The 25388-nt window shown below is 34.1% G+C and overlaps 1 protein-coding gene across 2 annotated transcripts in view; it reads left to right on the top strand.

Annotated features, from left to right (window-relative positions):
- Positions 1–25388, top strand: part of TRDN (triadin) — a 389767-nt gene that overhangs the window by 102298 nt on the left and 262081 nt on the right. Inside the window, exons 6-9 of one of the 2 annotated variants that reach the window (XM_045499455.1) lie at positions 2698–2745; positions 6404–6463; positions 14858–15028; positions 21115–21174. In XM_045499455.1, coding sequence (XP_045355411.1) covers positions 2698–2745; positions 6404–6463; positions 14858–15028; positions 21115–21174 — 339 coding nt within the window. The remainder of the gene's footprint in view (positions 1–2697; positions 2746–6403; positions 6464–14857; positions 15029–21114; positions 21175–25388) is intronic. The other variant, XM_045499454.1, reaches the window with a different exon arrangement.

The raw sequence follows: 25388 nt of genomic DNA, 5'->3' as shown, positions 1-25388 counted from the left end.
CCCCCAGGGTAACAGGAACGAGGCATTACTATGCTAATTTGAGTCTGAATTCAGCCCCCTTGCTCTTTTGATTTTGTATTAATTCTTCCATTTATGCCTGTGCACACGTCAGCCAGAAAATCCTTTAGTGGAATGGACAACCAGCTGTCCAAGGTGGGTGAGGTCTGGTCCTTCACAGGAGCATAGACACAGATTAGGTGTTCTCTTGAGAATCTTGCCAGTCAGGTTCCAAAAGCACAGCTTATCTCATGCAAACTTGGTTCCCTCTAGAGAACTTTTAAAAGAGGCTTTGTTTTTGCCAAGATTCTCTTTTAGTTTTTAGCTTAATTAATAGTGGTCCAAAAGAACCAATATAAGCTATTTGTGGTCATGTGTGAATGCTGATGTCCTCTCTTTCTTTTGTGAGATATTTATATTGAACTTAGTAACTCAGAAACACCTAAAAAGACTACTAAATGTAAGGAAAAATTATGTCTAGATGTTCTAAGGTGTATTTTTTCCCCTCTGTTTCTCACTGGGGTTTAATTATTTAAGAAATTTTGATAAATTAGAAAATTTTTAAATGGCCAAACACAAGCAGTGCTTATAATATCTATACCATATCATTAATAAATAGAATTGTACTAAAAGATGAAAGCAGTTTTTCTTATAATGTTTTAGAATTTGGCTTACTCCAAAAAAGTCTATTAAAACTCCACTATGGGGCAGACAAATGATCAGCCAAGGGTACAAAAATAAAATAACATGCTATAGTCTTTAAAGAGATTTCACTGACTAGGAAGTCAGATATATGGATGATGGCAACATTTTTTAAAGTTTGTTTATTTATTTATTTATTTATTTATTTATTTATTTATTTTGAGAGAGAGGGAGAGAGCGTGAGTGGGGAAGAGGGAGAGAAAGAGAGGGAGGGAGGGAGGGAGAGAGAGAGAGAGAGAGAGAGAGAGAGAGAGAGAGAAAGAATCCCAAGCAGGCTCCACGCTGTCAGCTCAGAGCCCAATGTGGGGCTTGATCTCATGAACGGTGAGATCATGACTTGAGCGCAAATCAAGAGTCAGAAGTTCAACCGACTGAGCCACTCAGGTGTCCTGACATTGGCAGTATTATTATTTGATTGCTAAAATGTGTATGCTAAATGTGCATACACATGGTTCAGTTGGTGTATAAAATAAGTAGAGATCAAAGAACACTTTACAAGGAGGAACAACTGTGTCAGGACTGAAAAGGTGCATTGACAAGAGGAAGTGTGAGAGTGGGGATTCGAGTATAAGGCACAGGCAGGTAGAGGGGAGGGCATGCTTGCAGCTGCACTTGTTTTGATATGAGTGGAATGTAAAGTTCAAGGGGAAATTCAAGTAGATAGGATGGGATTGACATGCAAATGTCAAATCATTAGAGCAATAACATTTTTATATTTCATATAGCACCTACTATGTAATAGATACCATGTTAAGCCATGAGGGAGATACTAATATTTGTAACAGGTCAAAAGTATAATCAGAATTTCCTGTTAGAAAGGTTACTCTGAGAGAGAAAGATCTAAATCTAAAGGTTCAAGAGAATAGTTAATGTTATTATAATAATATTTGTAATACTAATATACCAAGAAGGGCATTCTGCTCCAAATTTTGAAATGGTCTCTTTCATTTTCTCTTCCCAACTCCCTTACTAGGTTAATTTCTTCTCATCTTCACATTCTTAAATGTCACTTCTACTAAGGGATACTCCTGTAATACACAGGTTACTGTAGGTCTCTGAATGCCACCCAAAATTTTTTCTGCATTTATACCAACTGCAATTAACTACCTTTGCAGTTATTTGTTTAGCCTCCATTATTCATCCACTTGTTGACATCACAATGACAGGGATAGAGTCTATCTTGCCAGTCTTTAGCACATAGCATGTGCTTCTATATTTTTGTGTAAATAAAGGACAAGTAGAGAATGCAATATTGGATAAAAAAAAAAAGTTGGGTAAGAGGTATATTGAAAGGTAGATTGAAAAAGTTTGGCAAGTGAACAGAAGTAGAAAATAAAAGATGAATCTTAGATGACTCCCACGTGTCTAGACTGACAATTGGACGTGCCATTAATAAGAGTTATGACTAAATTATGGGGAAATTTTTTGACTTAAATTTGAGCTCTCCTGTATTAATTAATTGGATCTCAGCTCAGAGTAAATTAAATGTAGTTTTCTGTAAGGGGATTTAGTGTCATTCTAATCTCATACCAGAATATTTTCAAAAATTTTGGGTGGAGAACGTTTCTGTAGAAGAGTAACATATGCAATTTAGTTTGATTATACTTTGCATCAGATTCAGAAAATTATCTCTGCATTTCTGTCCTTATATTTTAGTGTTTCTCTCATATTGAGCTAGGATCCTCTGGCATATAGCATAAGTTTTTAAAGTTTTCTACTTAAATTGAAGTTAAAGATTTGAAAAAGCTGAGGTGTATTCTTACTTTTGCAATCACACCTGGTTTTGGTACAAGTTTGTGCTTGGGTATGAAATAAAAATAGAAATAAAAAATTTATAATTATCTTAATATTTAAACATCTAACTATGTAAAACTTCGTTCCAGTTAAAAAAGATTTTCAAAAGCACCAGACAAGTTTTTGACATCAAAAATTGCCATGCAAACATCTTATTATTTATTCTCTTTATTTAAGCGAAAAATATTGTCTATTTCTTTCCAGTTACACACAAAGAAAAACCAAAAGAAAAAGAAAAAGCTGAAAAGAAAGGTATGGAATTGTTCTTACTGCTGTCCTTACACACTGGTTCCTCCCTCTTTGACCTCTTCTTCTTTACGTAAGATTTTATTTTTAAAATTATATTTTGATATTGTCCTTAGAATTGAATCTATAAAGAGTAATTCATAGGCTGAAGTAAATAAAATATTTGAGACTCCAACTTGGTTACCAATTTACTTTCTAGAAATGTATTCATTTTTCCCCTGGCAGTTGTGAGACTGCTTTAGCTAACAGTGAAGATATTATTTCACAAAATATTTTTTCAATTTGATAGGTGAGAAAGTATACTCATTATATTAACTTGCATTCTTTAATTACCTATAAGACTGGAATTTAAAAAATTAATTTTTATGTATTTGTTTAGAATCTGTAATATAGACTCATTGTTCAGTAGGTAAAGATGCATTATGAAAAGCTTCCTCCCGCCTGGTTCTCAGCCCTCCAGTAGCATTCTATCCTACCCACACGTACACACAGCAAACCCCTTTCATGGGTTTTATGTGCATCTTTCAAAACTTCAATATGCATTTATAAGAGAATATAGCTTATTGTTTCTCCACTTTTTACACAAAATATAACGTGTCCTATATTCTGGCTTTTATAATTTAATAATATATCTTAAAGACCTTTCCGTATCAGTAAATAGGTATTTTCCTCATTTTTTTTAATGTTTATTTATTTTTGAGAGGGGAGAGAGGAGCAGAGAGAGAGGGAGACACAGAATCAGAAGCAGGCTCCAAGCTCTGAGCTGTCAGCACAGAGCCTGATGCAGGGCTTGAACCCACAAAACTGAGAGATCATGACCTAAGCTGAAGTTGGACGCTTAACTGACTGAGCCACCCAGGCACTCTGGTGTTTTCCTCATTTTAAAATAAAAGCTTCATGGTATTGAAATGGAGGTACTTTCTTGGGGTGCTTGGATGGCTGAGTCAGTTAAGTGTCCGATTTCATCTCAGGTCATGATCTCACGGTTCGTGGATTCGAGCCCCATGTCATGCTCTGTGCTGACAGCTCAGAGCTTGGAGCCTGCTTCCGATTCTGTGTCTCTGTCTCTCTCTGCCCCTCCCATGCTCGCTCTGTCTCTCTCTCAAAAATAAACATTAAAAAACATAATTTAAAAAATGAGTAAATGGAGATATTTTCTTCCACTATATCTTTTAGCTACTTATTATTTGTAGATTTAAGGATTTAAGAATGATTTTAATAATATATTTTTCTTATGTAAATATTCACACTTATTACTCATTTCTCCTGATGATATGTGTGCATGTCATTTGGGTATGACATGCATTTGGGTGTGCATGTCATTTGGGTATATTTTCCTGGTCTGTCACTTTTTCAAATATTTTCCTCAGGTTTCATAGTTAATTTCAGGATTTCTGTGTGAGTGGATATGTGTGAATGCATATGTGTGTATATACGTGTGTGTGTGTGTGTGTGTGTGTGTGTGTGTGTGTGTGTTTAGATTCTTGACTTTTTATATAGCTAGATATGTTTTATTTTCTTTTGGTGTTTCTGTTTTTGAATCTTCATTCAAAAATTAACTCAACAGTTGCTAATATTTCCTCAAGTTTTTAAATTTAGTTTCATATTTCACATGTAACCTTAAATCATCAAAAAATCCATTTCAATGTATGATGTGAAATAAATCTCCAATTTCATTTTTTTGTTGCTCTTGTGTTAGAGTGGATCATGTCTAGGATCTTTGTGCTAGATTTCAGCTGATTTATATGTCCACAATATGCATAGACTGCTGTGCTATTTCCTGTGCAACATTCCAGTCAGATAGAATGTTTTATAATATTTTAGGAATCAGATCCATGGGAACATGTTTCAATCTTCTTTATTCTATACTCATATTTAAAATTTTGAATTAAATAGTTATTAGTTTATTAGTGTTTACTTAGTGATGATATACACGAATTGCAATACAGCCACCTTCTTTGTTCTAGAAACAGGTATCTATTTCCCTTCTGCTGTTAAGTTATGCGGAATTATTGGCATTAGGTTCTATATACTCTGACTAAATGAAATAATCTGATATTTCATATGATTTTTTTCAACTTTCACAGCAGCTAAATATTTGTATTACAAAATAATCAAGAATTTGTCACTCTTAAATTAGAAACATTACAGGAAATTTTCATATTGGAAAGCAGAATAAAATACTTTATTGTAAGTGTCCTTTACTTCATTATATACCAATTAAAGGAGTTTGCTTTTTATGAAGTAAGTCATTACACTGCAACCCCATGTCCTTATGTGAATTGGGCCTTTCTTGGCTTGGCATCATGCTCCTTCAGCTAACACTGTCCAGGCTCTTCCCTATAATTCCAAATGGTATTGGAAATGGCTATGGGGCAGGCTGAGAGGTAGAAAGGCTGAAACCCTGGAAGGGGTGTCATCTGCTCTCTCTCGGTGAACTTGCAACTGCAGGGATCACTTGGTCTTCAACTGAGCATCGTGCGTGAAGCTTTCTGTGAGATTTGCCTTATCTCTCCAATATTCTGGGGAAACTGTTCATCAACTGTGTTTTAAAACAATAGTTTGTTAAATACATATTGAAGCACATTTTGTCTTTTATAATACAAGTAAAGCTGATGGACATTAATGTTCTTATTATATAGTTGGAGAAATGGAAATAATTGGGACTCTCATTTTTAATGTGAATAATTTGGTTCTTTAACCCACCTGTTTAATTAAATCTCTTATTTTTTTCATTTAGTTTTCTATAATTTTTTTAATTCCCATTATTCTCCAATAAATAATACATAAATGCTGTAAATTGTGTGGTGATTTGGGAAACTACCAAATTACACAGATTAATGAATTATGACTAACCTGCACAAGCTCCTGTATGTCTCAGAGCACCTTTACTTCATAGAAGCTAGGAAAATAAATTTATATTGATTTATTAATTTGTTACATAAACAGTGAGAAGGTGTAATGTTTCAAGTATGTCAAATACTATTCGTTTAAGAAGCTGCACTCGATCAGTAATCATTTATGATTATATAATTTATGATTTTTTTTTTGGTCATTCTCTACCAAAGATGCTATTTCTTAGGGCTTACTTGGGTAAAAAAAAAAAACAAAAACTTTTTGGCTGTCAAAATGTCATTGGAGTGGAGGACATTTGGTTAGCAGGGACCAGAGATGCTAAGCATTTTTCAACGCATAAGACAGTCCCTTATAGTAAGAAATGATTTTTCCCCAAATGTCAATTACGTCCTTGTTGAGAAACACTGCTCTTAATCCAAGCTCTAATTCTGATTGAAATATTTATTTTAATTAATCATAAAGAAAGTGTTTCATCACGATAATATAGTATCTTTTGACAAATTATTATAAAACTGCTCTCTGTTTATCTTTCTTGAAAACTTAATCTATTTAGAATAATAACTTTAAAAAGGAGAGTGAGGTTAGCTTTCAAAATGCTTTCTAAATCTTTATGCCAAGTCTTTTAAATTGGATTTTATATAGTTGTTATTATATTGGTAATTTTTTTCTTATTTCTAAATCAGTCTCATTAATATCATCAATCTTCAAAATCGTACATAATTTGGTGGCTATAAAGCTGAGATAAAGAGAAAGCTTGGTCTTGAAATCTATTTAAAGTGTGTACTAATATAAATTTTTTCTGTTTAAGCAACTCACAAGGAAAAAATTGAGAAAAAAGAAAAACCAGAAACAAAGACAGTGGCAAAAGGTAACTTTTCCTTTTATAGTTTATATAATCATTCTTTTTACTTTAAAAGATTACACTTTGTGGGGGTACCTGGGTGGCTCAGTCAGTTAAGAGTCCAACTCTTGGTTTTGGCCTAGGTCATGATCTCATGGTTCATGAGTTTAAGCCCCATGTCCAGCTCTGTACTGACAGCGCAGAGCCTGCTTGGGATTCTCTCTTTCTCTCTTTCCCTCTCTAACCACCCCTCTCCTGCTTGTGTTCTCTCTCTCTCAAAATAAGTAAATAAACTTTAAAAGATTATATGTTGGGTGTCAGGTAGCTGGCTGATTATATGCATTCAACATTTCCTGTACATAAGAATTAATTTGGCCTTACATTTAAAATTGAATAATAAAGAATAATAAAAAAGAATAATAAAATTAAATACTTAAAATAATAGAGCATCTGGAAATGTTAGAAAATGATGAAGAGTATTCCCATATGTGGTAGGAAGAATTTGGAACCCCAAGAACTTTACCACTTGTGGTCATCCTCATGGATATGTTACATTACATGGCAAAGAGACCTTTGGAAGTAGTTTTCTCTAAAATAGGGAGATTATCCTGGATTATCCAGGTAGGCTAAATGTAATCTCACAAATCTTTAAAGCATAGACATGTGACAGAAGAGAAAGAGTGATTTGAAGTGTAAGAAGGACTTGCCTCCCATTGCTAGCTTGAAACTTGAGGGGAGCACGTGGACAGTGGGAGAAGAATTTTGCCAACATGTTGAATTCCAGTAAATAATGCAACCCTGCTGGCAATTTGATTTTAGCCTTGTGCACCCTAAGCAGAAAACCTACTTGAGCCACATTGTGCCAAGACTTTTGAACTTTGGAAATTGGGAGATATTAAATGGATATTATGTTAAGCAGCTAAGTTTGTGGTTATTTGTTACTATAGCGATGGGAAACTGGCACAATATATTTGGCTTATAGCTTTTGACCAGCAGTACACTTTGGACTAATTTTAGAAATTTCAAATTTAGGATTTGTTTTTTTCAAGAAGAAAGATAATGCATATATCTTGATTGATATTTTAAGCCATCGAAGATCAAAAGTATCTTAATAATATACTCCCCCCAAATCAATTTGAATATCAATGTAATGTTATGTATTTTGGAGGATTACATAAATATTAAATTATAAATATAGTATGCTAAATTTATTTGCCAATTGTTTGATGTTAAACAAATATGGATTCTAAGTGATAGTTCAATCTTATCTCCTAAATTTAAATTCCTTTTTCTTGTTGTAAAATGCACGCATTTTGTGAACAATAATTTTTAGAAATCTCAATTCAGTATTTTCAAGGGACTAATCATTTAGATAAACATTGGAATCTATTTTCAAAATTCAAGGTGTTTATCTACACAATGCAAAATATTTAAATATTTGAGGCAGATATATTTTTTACTAAATATTTTTCATGAGATAACCAAATATCAGTGTATTAAAGATAGATGGATTATAAACCAAGACTTTGTTTCCTAGAAGGTAGCATGAATTTAGTCTCAGGATGAAATTTATAACTAAATATGTATTATTTTATTCTATTTGGTTCTCTTCTGTTTGACAGATTTGAATGAAAATAAACTCAAATGTATAGGAAATCTTGAAGCTGGTAGGGATGTTAGATATCGTCTCACTTAATTACCTAACTTAACAGATGAACAAACTGACCTCCAGGGAGGAAAAAACAATTTGGCCAATTCGCATAACTAGTATGTAATTGAACTAAGGCAAAATCCCAGGTGAACTGAGTATAACTCTAGTATTCTTTCCAAAGATAATTAAAGGTCTTCAAGCATCAATTATTCCTTCAACAAATATCTATTTAATCCTGTACTAATTATTTATTGGTGTGAAAAAATTACCACAAATTTAGAAACTTAAGTCAACACACATTTATTATCTCAGCTTTTGTGTCTCAAAAATCTGGGCATGGCTTAGCTCAGTTCTCTGCTTCACAGTCTCTCACAAGACTGTAATTAATTTGTTAGACAAAGCTGCAATCCCATCTGAAGGCTCAACTGGGGAAGGATAATTTTCAAATTCATTTACATGATTGTTGACAAGATTCAGCCCTTCATGGCCTGTTGAGTCAGGGCCCCAAATCTTTCTTTGTTGGCTGGAAACCATTCTCAATTCCTTTTCAAACGAGTGCCACTAATATGACAGCTGGCTTTGTCAAATTTAGCAAGAGATAGAACCAGCTAGTAAGACAGAAATAATCTTATATAGACAGTCATGGAAGTACATGCTATTGGTTAGCAGCAAATGTGCAAGCTAGTCCATATTCAAGGGTAAAGGATTACACAAGCATATAAATATCAGAAAGTGGAGATCACTGGGGGCCATCCTGAGTCACCCTGGGCTGCCACATATCACAAATATTTTGCTTACATACTTATATTCTTATGGAGGAGATAGATGTAATCAACCTATATATGTATAAATTGTGGGTGTGCATACACACACACATAAATATAATTTCCCTTTTTATTTTATGTATGTATTTATACATTATGTTAGGAATATAGTAAATACATAGGAAATGCTCTTTGTTTAATTTGGGAGAAAACAGAGTAAGATTAAAAAGGCATACATTATAGCATGTGATAATTAAGTTAGAAACAAAGGTAACCTATTCTATTTGAAAGGTATGAACAGAGTTAAAATAAAACTCTCCATCAGAAGACTTTGATTTCCAAAGGCACTGCCATGGAACATAGCATGTTTCTTGCTCTGTTTCAAGTCCAGCCTGTCAAAGAGCTGCAATTTGCTGAACCATGTCAGGACATCCTCTTGGGGAAAAATAGGCCTTTCCATCTACCCTGGTACATGTGTAGAACCTCGTATCTATTGTGAAAAGTAGCCTATTCCTACAGTTCATTAAAAATAACAAAGACTGGGAAGAAGTAGAATAAAATGATGGCAAGAGAAGTGAGTGGGGTAAGCCAAGTTCAGGGCAAGCTGTCGCACTGGCCTGTAAATAGCCATCTTTAGACATATGTGTATTTGGTGAAGTAGGGGAGGTTACTATTTTGATCACTTTCTGAAGACTTTCCATTGTTTTCACTGGTTTGTGTATATTTATGTCTCCCCTCATATGTCTTACAATATGTTTTTTGTATCATCCTCATGGGTTAATATGAATAACATTATGCAATTGATTACAGTGGGGAAATGGGTTAGGTGTTTTGGTTCTACTACTTCTACTCTTGCCTCATTGGTTGCACCATGTTTGACAAATGGCTTCTTCATTCCTACATTTCTCATCTGTAAAGGGAGTATAATATAGTAATTCCTGTTATACATCAAAATCTAAGTTCTAGGAAAACTCCAAAGAGCTCTAGGAATGCAGGGTATGAGGATTTAATATTAGAAACGTCTATGTACTTATTTTGCCGTTTCCAAATTCTTTTGCTCATGTGTTTTACTTATCTCCACAGCTTCCTTAAAGGAAGAAATAGCTACAGTGTTATTTTTTTTTTAAATGGGAGAAACTTGAGGAACAGAGAAGTTAAGCAGTTAGCAGTTCCTTAATGAATTAGAGTTGAAATTTGTTATTTAACTCCAAAAATGAATAGTATGTCAATATGTTTACTGGATAATGTGGTTTTCCTACTTTGGCATAAGACATTTTGATTCGAGTACAGTCACTAATGGGTAATGCTAATTCCAAAATGAATCAAATATGCTAATGTCTTTCATTTGATTAGACCATTTAATTTTTTATTTGACAAAAATCATGAATTAAATTTCTTCCTACATAGAACTGGGTGATGTGAAGGGCTCCTGGGTGGCTCAGTCAGTTAAGCGTCTGACTCTTGATTTCGACTCAGGTCATAATTTCACGGTTTGTGATATTGAGCCCTGCTGTTGGGTTCTGTGCTGAGGGAGCTAAGCCTGCCTGGGATTCTCTCCCTCTCTGTCTGCTCCTCCCCTGCTCTCTCCTCTCTCTCTCTCTCTCTCAAAATAAATAAATAAACATTAACAAAAAAAAAAAGACTGGGTGATTTGAATATACCATGACAATACTTTTTTGTTTTTCCATTCCTTAGTGAGCTCCTAAGTGCTCCTAAGAGCTCTTAAGTTCTTTTTGAGAAATAAAAAGCAAACAACAGGGTTTCATGGTATTTTCCCCATTATATCCACATCATTTTTGAGTTTTTACCCATTTTAATGCCAGGCAAATTTACTTGTTTCCAATATGAAGATCACTGACAAATATCTAAAATAAGTAAGGATAATAACAAAATTTTATACTTAAAATCATTTGATGAAAATAAGTTTGTTTTAGAGGTGGTCGTGACTTGAAGAAAATTATCTTTGCTCATTTATAAATTATAATGACATTAAAGGTAGATATGAATTTCATATATTGCTAATTCCATAGTATGATGTTAAGATTAAATCAGGTGCTACCCAAGTGGGTAGGTGTCATTTAACACAAGGAAAATAACAGTTTCACACACAAAAAGTATAAACAAAAAAACCACTTGGCAAATTTTTCAAGTTTTGTCACGTTCATTTTAAACATATTTACATATACAATCTGTTTATCGCTATATGTACACTTGATCTGAATATAGTAAAATGCATACTGTTTTCTTGATCAAAATTACTAATTCAGTAAACGTTTGTGTTTTCTCTGAAAAAAGCACTGTGCTAGACATTACAATGCTACAAAAATGAATAATATAGTCCTTATCCTCAAGTTGCTCTGTCTGGTAGGGAAGAGAGATGTGTGAATAATCATTTGTAATACAAGGTATACAGTAGGGAAAAACAGGTGTGTTTTAGCAAAAGTTGAGGCAAGTCAAAACTCAGGAGAAGGAATGATTAATTCCAATGGCATTGCCCTTTGTTGCCTATGTATTGTGTGCAAAGGAATGTGTATATGTGGAAAACAAAGAAAACATAAAGAATGAAGCCTGGAAGCGTTATTCGTATAGAAAACACAATGAGATATTCAAGAAAAAGAAAGTAGTCTAGTGGAGGAAGAAACTTTTGGAAGGGTGCTATGAGAGGAGAGATAGGACAGGGCCAGATCTTGTGGGAATTTTTTTAAACATTTATTCATTTTTGAAAGACAGAGCGTAAGCAGGAGTGGGGCAGAGAGAGAAGGAGACGTAGAATCCGAGGCAGGCTCCAAGGTCGGAGCTGTCAGCACAGAGCCCGATGCGGGGCTCGGAACCATGAACCGCAGGATCATGATCGGAGCCAAAACCAGATGCTTAATTGAATGAGTCACCCAGACGCCCCCAGATCTAGCAGGGTTTTAAATGTTATACTAAGCTTTTTTTACAGATAGGAATATTATCCTGTTAATCCTTAGAGCGCCAGCAGCTCGCTCTGAGCCCATGCCATGGTAAGCTCTCCGGAAGGGTTCCTTAGGTGAGCAAAAGGTAAATTGTATGAGCCTGTGGTGGTGTTGGCATCTCAGGGGAACTTTCTCTGCAGTTAGAAACTAACAAATATTTGGTGTGAGGTTCTGGAATTATGCTGATTTATAGTATTTGCAGAGAGCTGATGGTTTCAGACACGGAAATCTATTAATCTGCTGTAAGAAAGAGCAGTAACCAGCAAAAGAGATTTAAAAATGGTTTAAAGGAAGTAGAAGAAAATCCTCAACTGAGTATAGTTACAGAAGCCACAAAGACATTGGAAATTTGTGGAGTAATAGGGTCATTTTTGTGTAAGAGTTTTATGACCAAGTCACTTTGGAAAACAATGCACATAATAATCCCCCTCTTTGAAGATTCTCAATATACTTTAGCTTTGAGAAATATCATAGTTAAAAAAAAAACTCTTTTGGGGCTCCTGGGTATCTGAGTTGGTTAAGCATCTGACTCTTGATTTCAGCTCAGGTCATGATCTCCTGATTCCTGGTCTCTGGACCCACGTTGGGTTATACACTGATATGAGGAGCCTGCTTAGGATTCTCTCTCTCCCTCTCTCTCTCTGCCCCTCCCCTGTGTGCTCTTTCTCTCTCAAAACAAATAAATAAAAACTTAAAAAAATGGTTTAGCTTAGTGTTTCCATATTTACTGGATCATAGGGATATCCCTGTACTTCTAACACGTAACATCATCTTCCTGCAAAGTTTGTGAGGAACAGTGCTTTGGGAAGTTTGGCCCGTTCAATTAAATGCAGTACCACAGATGATTTTGGTTTTGCAAGCATCAGGCATTATCATTTTCATTCTTCTTCTCATGGGACCTCACAATATTATCTTGCATTAGTCTCAAATTATTGCTTAGGGTACTAAAGCCAGGAAACTTGATTATAATACTTTCATCAAAATTTTCAACATGACCGACAATAAAGCGTATCTATTACATTGACAAATGACACAAGAGAGTCCACATTGCAGTAGTCTTACTATGGGGTCCAGTGATTACATGTGGCCCCTTGAATAAGTAATGTCCAATATGTAGCATCTTTATAAACAATTTCCCACTAGTGTGTGCTATATTATTGTTGTCTTTTATAAAGTAATTGAAAGATTCACAAACTGATCAGTTCATATTCCCAGTTCCTTCCCCCAAATGCATAGAATATCAAATTGAGTATATGTGTGTATAGAATATATATGCATATATGTTATAATTCACATAATAGTTTCTAAGTTATAGCTCTTTCTGTTCACTAGGATATATTTAAGGGTTTTAAAAGTCATTAAAATTAGCATTTCTGGGGCGCCTGAGTGGCGCAGTCGGTTAAGCGTCCGACTTCAGCCAGGTCACGATCTCGCGGCCCGTGAGTTCGAGCCCCTCGTCAGGCTCTGGGCTGATGGCTCAGAGCCTGGAGCTTGTTTCCGATTCTGTGTCTCCCTCTCTCTCTGCCCCTCCCCCGTTCATGCTCTGTCTCTCTCTGTCCCAAAAATAAATAAACATTGAAAAAAAAAATTTAAAAAAAATTAGCATTTCTGATTTAAGATAAGCAGGAGCTAGTATCTCAATTTCTGCTCTTTTTCCATCTCTTTAAAGTCAAGTCATTATAGACTGAATGTCCCTGAGTTATCCTTTAATGGATTTTATTGTTTCATTTCTATTAGTCACTACCACTACAGCATTTTCACATTTGTACTCTTAATAGTTACTTAAAAAAATATATTATGTTCAGTTTCTTGAATGGCTTTTTTAAAGTTTATTTATTTTGAGAGAGAGAGAGAGAAAGAGAGCATGCATGTGTGAGCACACAAGTGGGGGAGAGGCAAATAGCAAGAGAGAGAGAGAGAGAGAGAGAGAGGGAATCCAGACAAGCTCTACAATGTCGGTGCAGGGCCCAAGGTGGGGCTGGAACTCACAAACCATGAGATCATGACCTGAGCGGAAGTCAGAAGTTTGAGTCACCCAAGTGCCCTTCTTGAATGACTTCTAAGATATTTGAGTTATAGATTGGAGTGCCTGGGTGGCTCAGTTGGTTGAGCGTCTGACTTCAGCTCAAGTCATGATCTCACACTCCATGAGTTCAAGCCCTGCGTTGGGCTCTGTGCTAACAGCTCAGAGCCTGGATCCTGCTTCAGATTCTGTGTTTTCCTCTCTCTCTACTCCTTCCCAACTTGTGTTCTGTCTCTCTCACACGCTCTCAAAAACAGATAAACATTCATTAAAAAAATTTTCAAACATATTTCAGTTGTGGAACAAAATGATTATATCCTTGTTACTATATATATATATATATATATATATATATATATATATATATATGTATGTGTATGTATATGTATATATGTATAGTATATGTATGTATATGTATATATACTATATATAGTATATAGTATATATATATATACTTAGCTCTTTGGTATGGGCATTGCCTTTTGCTGAACATGCCTGTCTGTACAAATTCTGTGTATTTCAAATGCCTCTTTGTTGATATGCTAAGCTCGTGGCTACCTAAAAGATAATGTTTTCATGTACAAATTAAGAATGCGCCCAACTTGCAAGTGAGCAACATTTCTTTTTTAAGTACTCTAACATGTCACTTCATAGACGATATAAAACTTAGATAGTAGTCACAAATACATATGTGAGGAATGCTATTTTTTCTTTTTTTTTTAACATTTTATTTTATTTTATCTTATTTATTTTTGAGAGAGCACAAGCAGGGAAGGGACAAGGAAAGAGGGACAGAGGATCTGAAACGGACTTTTTGCTGACAACAGCCAGCCCGATGTGGGACTTGAACTCACGAACCTCAAGATCATGACCTGAGCCAAAGTCAGATGCTCAACCAACTGAGCAAACCAGGGACACTATTTTTCTATTGTTTTTCCTGTCTCTCTCTTTCTAAATTGTTCTTAACAATCAATAAAAGATGATTGGTAAACAAAAATAATCCAATTTGTCTTTAACTCTGTACAGAAGAGAGGAAAACAAAGACTGAAGAGAAGATTAAAAAGGAAGTGAAAGGTGGGAAACAAGAGAAAGTGAAGCAAACAGCCGCAAAAGTCAAAGAAGTACAGAGACCATCACCTAAGCCCAAGGAGAAGGAGGGAAAAGAGACCGCAGCTGTGTCCAAGCATGAACAGAAAGGTAAACATTCAGAGGAGGTGGCCAGAGGTTCTAAGAGAATTTTGGGCAAGAAGCAGATACAATGAAATTAAAAACTCGAAAAGACTAAGATCAGACTTCAAATAGGAGTAAAAAGATGTCTATCAGTTAATATTACCTGAAAGGCGACGCAATAATTGGGAATTAAAACGTATTTATAGGAAGACTAAAATATGTTCCATATCTAAAGATGCAATGTGAGGTATTTGTAAAAGAGGATTTGAGTTAGTATCTCAAGTTATTCAAAGCGTGAGGAAAAATTTTAAATTCTTGAGACACGAGATTTCTATTAAGAGGTGGAAAAACAATTTTGTGTGTCCTACTCTTTGGAGACAGCAGTCCAGGAAAAATGACAATTTTACAGGAGTTTTTTTAAGCAATATATGTTCAGATCTTGGAGAATAAGTATAAAAACTCTCCATACATTCCTGTTGCCTCTGCAAGAGCATATAATTTGGAATATACATTGAATTATTAAATTCAGTTAATTTAATAGGCAGAAAGTTATGGGAAAGAGAACTCTCAAGCTTCTTTGCCAGCTTCCACTGACTAAATTTAGGACTGTAGAAATCTCTGTATCTGACACTGTGCTGCTCTTCATAAGAGTGATGTCAAACTTACAGCCCTACTTCACGGAAATAGAGCATTTAAATGGAGATGGAATATAAGCCTGAAATTTTTTGTGGACACATGCTATGAAAATAAAAGGGTGGAGTTTTAAGAGGGCAGCTGAGGGCTCGTCCTTCATCTCTGCCCTTTGTTGAATCTCTTCTACCCGAGTCCATTCCTGGCGCTATGCTGCTACAGAGTCCTAAGACTGCCCATACAGAATGTGGGATTACTCAGTTGGGACTATTCCTATAAATGTTTTTTAGGGGTGTTGCAAAATAATACTTTCCTTTACCCTGGTAGTTTTGAATGATTGTATTTGAGGACTAAAATTAAGGACTGTTTTCTATGAGATTTTCATTTAAAAATTTGAAAACTTTATTACTGAGTAAGCTAGTTGGACACTGAAACTGAAAAATTTTCACCATTATAAAACATAAGATGAAATTTGCAATCCACACTTTTCTTTTTGATTCCACATATAAGTGAGATCATGTGGTATTTGTCTTTGTAATCTGCCCTTGAATTTTGTCTTTGAATCCTTTTTTTCCTTGAATTCACAATATAAATTTATCTGGCAAAAGATATATGTTTTTTGAAAATATATTTTAAAAAAGAAAGAAGAAAAAACCTCTGTCTCTTTGTTTTTGTGTGTGTGATCTGCAAATTTTGAAATAAATGAAAATTACCTAAATTTAAAATGTTGTAGATCACTAACAAAAAGAGTGGGATTAAAACTTTGGATCCCTAAGATCTTTCTTCAATTTAAAAAATGATTATATTGTCTTGAAAAAATTTTTAAAAATTGGTTATTACCTCTCTTAAAACTTTATATTTTTTCTGAAATCTTTGGGGCAGAAAAAAATTACAGTAAGTAAAGATAAAATATTTTGAATGCAACATTTTGCTGTGAAAGAAAATAGGAAAATTAATCTTCTGACTCACTGATCTATTTTAAAGTGATCATCAAGGTCCTAAAATACTTTACATTTTAGATTGCCCCTTAAAAATGAAAAAAATCACATGAAATCAGCTGAAACATACCAAGTATATTTTTATTTTTGTCCATAAACACAGTATGTAAAAATTCATGCCAGTTATATATAAGAGTATTAAAATATTTATCTAGCAACTTGGAACATGAATAAACTTTTTGATGTCCATTTTTAGTATCCTTGGTTTTTCTTGGGGGGGGGTGGCATATTTTATTGATGCTCTAGACACATCACTAGAGCATTTTAAAATAAGGTTTATTTTCCAGGTCACATATATTGTATTTTATTCTTATCAGTAATCAGAATTACTAAAGATAACATTCTAATACCATTTTCATTTTCAATCTACTGTTTTAATTTCCACGTAAAGAGCTATTTATCTATTAAAAGGACATTCGACTATCACTTAGAGTCAGAAACAAAAACACAAATGTGATTTTATCAGCTAAGTAAATGCATTTGCTAAAGTAAGACTCCCCATTAAGACAGCTAGCATCAATTAAATAATTGTATCATTAAGTAAATAATCAAAACTATACTTCTGATAGCTGGCCAGACACATAAATACATTATTTGTTTTAATTAAGCAAAGATTTAAGAACATTTATTCATAAAAAACTTATCACATTATGGTTTCAACTGAACACGATACACAAAGATGCAGTGTTTTTTGAATAATCTATTTGTGAGGTGGCTTTCATTTTGAGACTCTTGTATTGATGATTTAGTGGGGATCCCTTCTGTGGGGAAGGGATTATTTATTTGCTTAGTGTAAGTTAGTCTTAATGAATTCGAGTTCTTTTAAAATAGATTTCTAAATAGTTTGTTGTTTTTTTGTTTTTGTTTTTGTTTTTTGTAAATCAAAGGCCTACAAGTCTTTCACTGGAAACAGATTTTTACATGGAGCAGACACATTTATTGGCAGTTTTTAAATTATATAGTAAACATGCAAATACATTCACATGAAGTTACTTTTAATTTTATATATTTCCACTTAAAGCACTGGGAATAAGATGCATAGGTATGTAGCAGCCTACCATACACTTCTACACACCCTTATGTACCACATAATCTAGTTTCCATGGACCAATCTTAATCTGTTTAAAAAGGGTAAGAAGGGCTGGCATGATCAGTCTTTGCTTTTCTGTCTGTGGCAGAAGTGTGGAGAGGGAAAAAAAAAAAATCAAACCTCCTGACTGCTATTCTCATTCTTCCTTTTCATTCTCCTTTTCATCCTCCTCCTTCATTTTCTTCTTTTTAACAACTGTCTACATATTTGTGGCAGGCAGAGAGAGTATAGCTAATGGGAATCAACCATAGAGTACCAGACCACACATGCCCCATGCTCATAAGAGATTTTTTAAAATTTCCTTTCTGTTGACATTCTGCACCCAGAATGCATTTTCTCTCTGCTGCCACTCCACAGGCAACATGACAAGGTAGCAGCTGAATAACATCCATCACTGCTCCTTGAGGAGGGGAGAAATGGCCAACATGTGTGATTCTTAGAAGGTGTTCATTGGGGAGAAAAAAATATTAAGAAATGGTGACCACATATGAAATTGCATGAATTATTATCACAAAACTGTGAAAGCTATAATAATAGAACTGTTCATATTTTCTTTAGGAAAATTTTCCTAGTCTAATATTTCAGTTGCACTTAAGGAAGCATTTCTATAAAATGAAGCTTCCATGTTAGCAAGGCTTAGTTTTGCTTTATCCTTAGACAGGTGAAACAGACACCCTTGAGACTGCCCAACATATACGTGCCTAGAATTCTGGCACATTGTTAAGGTCAACACTCAGGACAGACAGAAATGGGCATCCTAATTTAAAATATTTAAAAATTCTTGATTTAAAATATTGTAAAAATACCCTCTCATCTTCCTACTTGTGCCATTAGACTGCAACACCACAACATCACTCAAGTTAAACAGAAACCTGTTAAGTATTATAACTCAAACAGTTTTCTAGATTAAGAAAATAGACATGTTCTGAATTAGTAAAGGATTTTCTTTCTTAAATTGGAAACACATAGGATGATTGTTGCATTAATTAAATGAAAGACGACTCTTAGAGCCAGAAAATACTGGTATAATACATGTAAACATTTTACTTTGGTAATAATTTAAAATATAGGTTAAATAGTTTCATGTCACTGTCAGCATTCAGTTAAAACAAAAAACAAACTCTGAAGCATGAAGATTTTAGTTAATTCAATATACTATTTCACATGTTATGTGTATAAATATGCCATCACCACTTGCGGCAGAGAGCATTATTTCATTTTGGGGGATTGTCCAAGCCCTTCAAATTTTAAGTAGTCCCTGCATTCTAAACTTTTCACATGAATATACTCTCTGTTGCTGTTGCTGAAGACTATAGTGCCAGTAGGATTCAATGTAAATGAAAAATAAAAAATGGGGAGATTTTATATCAGTGATTCTGGAAAATGATCTAATTAAATCTTCTGAGGAGTTTGTTAAAAATGCATATTCTAGGGGCGCCTGGGTGGCGCAGTCGGTTGAGCGTCCGACTTCAGCCAGGTCACGATCTCGCGGTCCGTGAGTTCGAGCCCCGCGTCAGGGCTCTGGGCTGATGGCTCAGGGCCTGGAGCCTGTTTCCGATTCTGTGTCTCCCTCTCTCTCTGCCCCTCCCCCGTTCATGCTCTGTCTCTCTCTGTCCCAAAAATAAATAAACGTTGAAAAAAAAAATAAATAAAAAAAAAAATGCATATTCTAGGCTTTGGACCCATGGAATTATAACACATTCCCCATCTTTTTGATCTTTAAATTGCCCTTTGAGAACAACTTCTGATTATAGGAAGGAGAAATCTAAAAAGAATATAGTCACTTAAGTTACTGAAACAAAAGAGAAAGCTTGAAAATTTCAGGAAGTCCACCCTTCCCCACCTCAAATTTGTCATTTAAGGGAAGTGTGTTTTTTCGTTTTGCTATATCTGAGAGCCCAATTGCCCATTCTAGAATTTGCTCAGGAAAATAGTTATGTCAAGAAAAGAGAAAATACTTTCTACATTAACCTTAATTCTCTCCTGTACCATAGGATTCCCATGTCCTGTTATTAATATATACAGGAACAAACAGGTTCCTGGACTTGACCCGGGAACTAGCCTCCTTCCAACATCTACCTTACCTATGGGAAATGTGCTGTAATTCAAGAGTCAACATACAGGCAAATTTTTGAAACTTTATGAGTTTTGGCTTACTCATATTTAGGTACTAATGGAAAAGATTATATTTTACATTTACTGCAATAACCACATTTCTTTTTTCAAAGACCCGGCAGAGTTTCATAATAAAATGGATTAGTCTAAAAATACTGTTAATACTTTTAAAAGAATAAGGTTTACAAAAATTATTATATACATATTTATTATAAAGTAACAAGTTTTATTATTTCACATGTTTAATGTACATAATTTCAAGGACTTAAGGGTGTGTCATGTTGTGTAAATTGAATAAACTCTCTTGGTCCTGAAGCTGCCTTTGGATTTGTTAGATCAATAAAATGCCTGTTTAGAAACATTAAAATGTAAATCAATCATCTTGAACAAGGTTAATTTCATAATATGTAGTTTTAAAGAAGATATGGTAAAACTTCTGGAATAATTCACCAACTAAAATTTGGGTTGGAATGACCTCAGCAGAATCTAAAGTTATGTGGGAATTTAAAGTTCATTGTAATGTCTTTAATTTAGAGGGAACAGAAAAAAAAAATTCCTGAAATCATTTTTGATTGTTTGCCCCAAATGCTCAAATTTTCTGTTTTTGTTTTGTTTTTGTTTTTAGACCATAGATCATAGACTAGTTAGGATCATAAGATATCTTCAGTGAAGATTACTGATTAATTAGCTTAACAATGGTATCATTTAATGCTGAAAGTCTGTTCTTCTGCATGTACTCTTATAATTAGGAGTATTTCCATGCAGAACTTCTAACACAATGCAAAGGAGTTAGCCTTCCTGCTTGCCTTTTCTGGAAAACATTCTACAGCTCCATTTAGACAATTAGCAGAAGGGCTGAGAATGAATAATTGGTAAAATGTTCCAAGTTGGAAATAATTTCCTCTTGTAAAACTTCTGTTTCATTAATGGAAGTATATACATGAACAATGAGAAAAATTGCTTTAATATGATGACTTTTGTAATTAATTTGATGAAAAATGTTTTGACTTAAAAAAGACAACTATATGATATTACCCTGAACTATTCTGTTTCAATTTTTTAAAGCTATTTTTTTTGTATGGAATAAATGGACCTTATATTTATTATGTCTTTTTTCCCTGTGTGTTCATATGAGTGCAAATTATTCCTTCACAGAAGACATTGTAGTAACTAAAATAGAATTGTGCTATTTTGTTTGTTTTGTTAAACCATTTCTTCCTAGAAAGAAGAAAGGTGTTGATGACATTCTTCCGTTGTTCTTTTTCTTTCTACTCTGTCAGATCAGTATGCATTCTGTCGATATATGATTGACATGTTTGTCCGTGGGGATTTAAAACCAGGTATTCCAAACAATTTTTGTACTTGTCTGTTTTAATAGTCTTTGTTTCTAAGATTGCTGGCTTTTTTATGCACTAAACTGAATTTCCATTTAAAAAAATTGCATAATGCATGTGTAGTTCTAGAATAAAACCAATGAAAAGCAGAAGTAATAACTGGCATTAGGGCCTTTAATTTTACTTTCTGTTACTGCATGGCCTATTGTAAATGAAGTCAGTTAGAAGCTAAAAAAATTCTAATATCTTTATATACAAAAAAGTGCTAATATCTTTAATAATATCTTGGAGTGAAGAGGTGAAACATTTTATTTCTGGTAAACTTAGAAGACCTATGACTATAAAAGTATCCTTTTTTTAATATTGAAAAAATTTATATTAAATCTGTCACAATTCAGATATTTAATTTACTTCAACATTTTGTATTTTCTCACATATGGGAGGGTTAGCTACTCTGGAGAACTACTATTGATGGAGCTAGTCAACCTTAGAGCTAATAGTCAACACAATGGGAAGTCTTTTTATGGAAAGGAATTTATCTATTATCTCTCCTATCTTTAATTGTTGCCCAGAGTGTAACAAGGGATTCTTTACTAATATCTTAATTAAGAATGAATAACTTGATTGCTTGTACTAGGCCTTTTGCAGATTTAAAGACTGATAGGACTATGTTATGTTTGGGGAAACAATTCTAAGACAGTATTGCCAAGGATAGAACTAATTTACAATAGAATAATTGAAGCTAATTGCTTAAAGCAAACTATATTTTGGTTCTAAGCTATTTTATATGGAAATCTCTCTAAAATGTATAATTACATCCATACGTATATTGGCAAATGGGCATATCATATTTAAGACAAATATATAATACATCTAGGTCCTAGAAAATTAGAAGATCATGAGAACTTTGAGTTTCAGGAAAATTTAGTTAATTCTAATAACTTATGCAAGCCAATTTCCTCCCTTCTCTTCTTCATTTTCTTAATCTTCTTTCTCTTTTTTGTTTACTTCCTTACTGAGTTAGAAACTGAAATAAGGGGGAAAACACTGAAAAATATGGTGATTCACTTGGATGATGACTCACTTTGTAAAAATGGTTAATGCTAACATATGTATATAGCATCATAATAACCTTAGAAAGAAACATCAGGAAAGTAGTTTAGTATAGTAGAAAAAGAGGGCTTAGGATATAAATACAGATGTGATTCTTGACCCTATCCTTTTCTAGCCTTGGACCTTGAGCAAATCATTAAACTCCACTTGATCTTCAGTGTCTTTACATTTAAAATTGGGGTCACAGTAAGCAATGGCACTACTAGAAATTTATCCAAAGGATACAGGAGTGCTGATTCTTGGGGCACATGTACCCCAATGTTTACAGCAGTGCTTTCAAAAACAGCCAAATTATGGAAAAACCTAAATGTTCATCAACTGATGAATGAATAAAGAAGATGTGGTTTATATATGCAATGGAATACTACTTGGCAATGAGAAAGAAGGAAATCCTGACGTTTGCAGCAACATGGATGGAACTGGAGAGTGTTATGCTAAGTGAAATAAGTCAGTCAGAGAAAGACAGATATCATATGTTTTCATTCATATGTGGAACTTGAGAAACTTAACAGAAGACAATGGATGAAGGGAAGGGGAAAAATAGTTACAAACAGAGAGGGAGGGAGGCAAACCATAAGAGACTCTAAAATACAAAGAACAAACTGAGGGTTGATGGGGGGATGTGGAGAGGGGAGAGAGGGTGATGGACATTGAGGAGGGCATTTGTTGGGATGAGCACTGTGTGTTATATGTAGGTGAATCACTGGAATCTACCCGCAAAACCAAGAGCACATGTATGCACTGTATGTTAGCCAACTTGACAATAAATTATATTTAACAAAATAATATATAAAAATAAGTCAGAATAAAATAAAATAAAATAAAATAAAATAAAATAAAATAAAATAAAATAAAATAAAATTGGGGTCACAGTAAAAACCTTGCAAAATTAGAGGCACCTGGGTGGCTCAGTTGGTTAAACATCGGACTTTGGTTCAGGTCATGATCTCATGGTTTGTGAGTTCAAGCCCCACATCGGGCTCTGTGCTGACAGCTCAGGACCTGGAACCTGTTTCCAATTTTGTGTCTCCCCCTCTCTCTGCTCCTCCCCTGCTCGCAGTCTGTCTGTCTGTCTCTCTCAAAAATAAATAAACATTAAAAACATTTTTAAAAGTCTTGCAAATTTGCTGACAAAGCATCTAAGGAGAGGCACAAAATACTATTATAACTTTATTTCTTAAATCATTCAATTTAGCACAGCCTGTCTGAAAGAAACTTAACATTGACAATGCTCAGTCTATACACACCATTAAGTCCATTTTATGTAAGAGATTTGTTGCCCATTTTATTTATCTGTGATGGTTTAAGAGAGTTACATTCTACGCATATTTTGCTTTGTAAAGATCAACTGTTTACTTATATGCAACATGAATCAATATTGTTAATGAGCATGTGTTTTTAAATTTTATTATTTGAGGAAAATAATGTGTTCTTTGTGTCACCCAAGTTATTGATATAACTAATTGATCATAAAATACAATTTCTAAGAAAATCACAGGACAGAGAGTACCATACACTATCAAAGTCAACGAGGGATGCTAAGCGTTTAACAGTCACAAAGCTAATCAGATCTTTTCCAAAATTTAACAGCAAATCAAGATCAGAAGGAACAGTGAAACCATGTCTACATGAGTTGAGAATTCCTCTATTAACCATACAGGGGGAGGTCTTTTAAAGTCATATGTGAACATTTTCTAAATAGCCATGAGTTCAGATCTGTAGCACTATCTAATATCCTAACCCATGAAAATAATTCCCAAGTGCTATACGATTAGATTTTTATTAAAGTTTATGTATTTATTTTGAGAAAGAGAGAGGGCGGGGGGGGGGCAGTGAGAAGGAGAGAGAGAATCCCCAGCAGGCCCCATGATGTCAGTGCAGAGCCCAATGCAGGGATCAAACTCACAAACTGTGATATCATGACCTGAGCAGATATCAAGAGTCAGACATTCAACAGACTGAGCCTGATGCCCAGATTAGATTTCTTAATATCATTTATTACCTTTCTAACTGCTTTCCTAGTTTATTTCATCTACCTACATTCATGATTTTGAAGATTTATTTCTATAATGTATAAGAAATTAAAGAATATATAGATGAGTATTTCTGGAGAATTAGTGTTTTTCAGCATTGCAAGGGGTGAAACAGAAGAATCTGGAGAAGGGAAACCTGTATGGTATAGCTATTGTTTCATGTAACAAGTTATGTAAAAGTTCATAAGTGTACAGAAGGAAAATTTCTGATATTTCCTTTGTTGGTGAGACAATACATACGATGGAGTTAGAAAGCACTAAATATGGCGTGTGTTTTGAAAAATGAGGAATGAGAAACAAGATTTAATCTGGGCATATTAATTTAGAGAAAACGCAAGTGATAAGACTTTGACTCTGACTGACAATTAGAGAATAAAACAATTCCTGCCAAGCTTATTGCTCTGCATGTATCCAGTATTTATAAAACATTTGTGCTTCCATCTGTTTCTGTTTGGGATTAGTAGAACACCTGTTATTGTTTAGCTAGAGTTCATTATTAATTATTGGTAATGAGTTTTTTAAACTATAATTTGATTTTTTCCTTTTGGGATAAAATATTTCCCTTGTGCAATGTTGCCACACCCTCAAAAGTAGCCTAAATCACAGCTGAGATTTGAAAAAACCTCATTAATGAAATGTACTGACACCATGACATATGTCCCAAGTTTTTCTTTTCTATCCCATTAAATAAAATACTTCTGACAAAGATACCATTAGCATTTTTTTTAGCTAAGATATACCTGAAAAAGAACTGAATTGCTCTTTCTGAATCTCTGTAGTGAATATACACTATCTTATGGTCAGTAAAAATCCTTACCTCAATTATAGGGACTATCTTAAGAAGCCAGCATAAACTGTAAGGATCACATCATTTGTTGTATATAACAATTAAAATTCTTGGGTACTGACTCACTCTATATTCAATTGAAAATTAAGAAAATTCTATTTAAACCTAGAAAATAAGTATATGCTACTAAGGCTGGTCCTGTGGGCAATCGGAGTAGATGTATATGTATAATGTATAATTTTAGGGATATTATGGATACCGAAGTGCCCCCTTCTCTAAAATATTTT

This window comes from Leopardus geoffroyi, chromosome B2 (genome assembly GCF_018350155.1).
Source record: "Leopardus geoffroyi isolate Oge1 chromosome B2, O.geoffroyi_Oge1_pat1.0, whole genome shotgun sequence".
Taxonomy (NCBI): domain Eukaryota; kingdom Metazoa; phylum Chordata; class Mammalia; order Carnivora; family Felidae; genus Leopardus; species Leopardus geoffroyi.
This window is presented reverse-complemented; position numbering and strand designations above follow the sequence as displayed.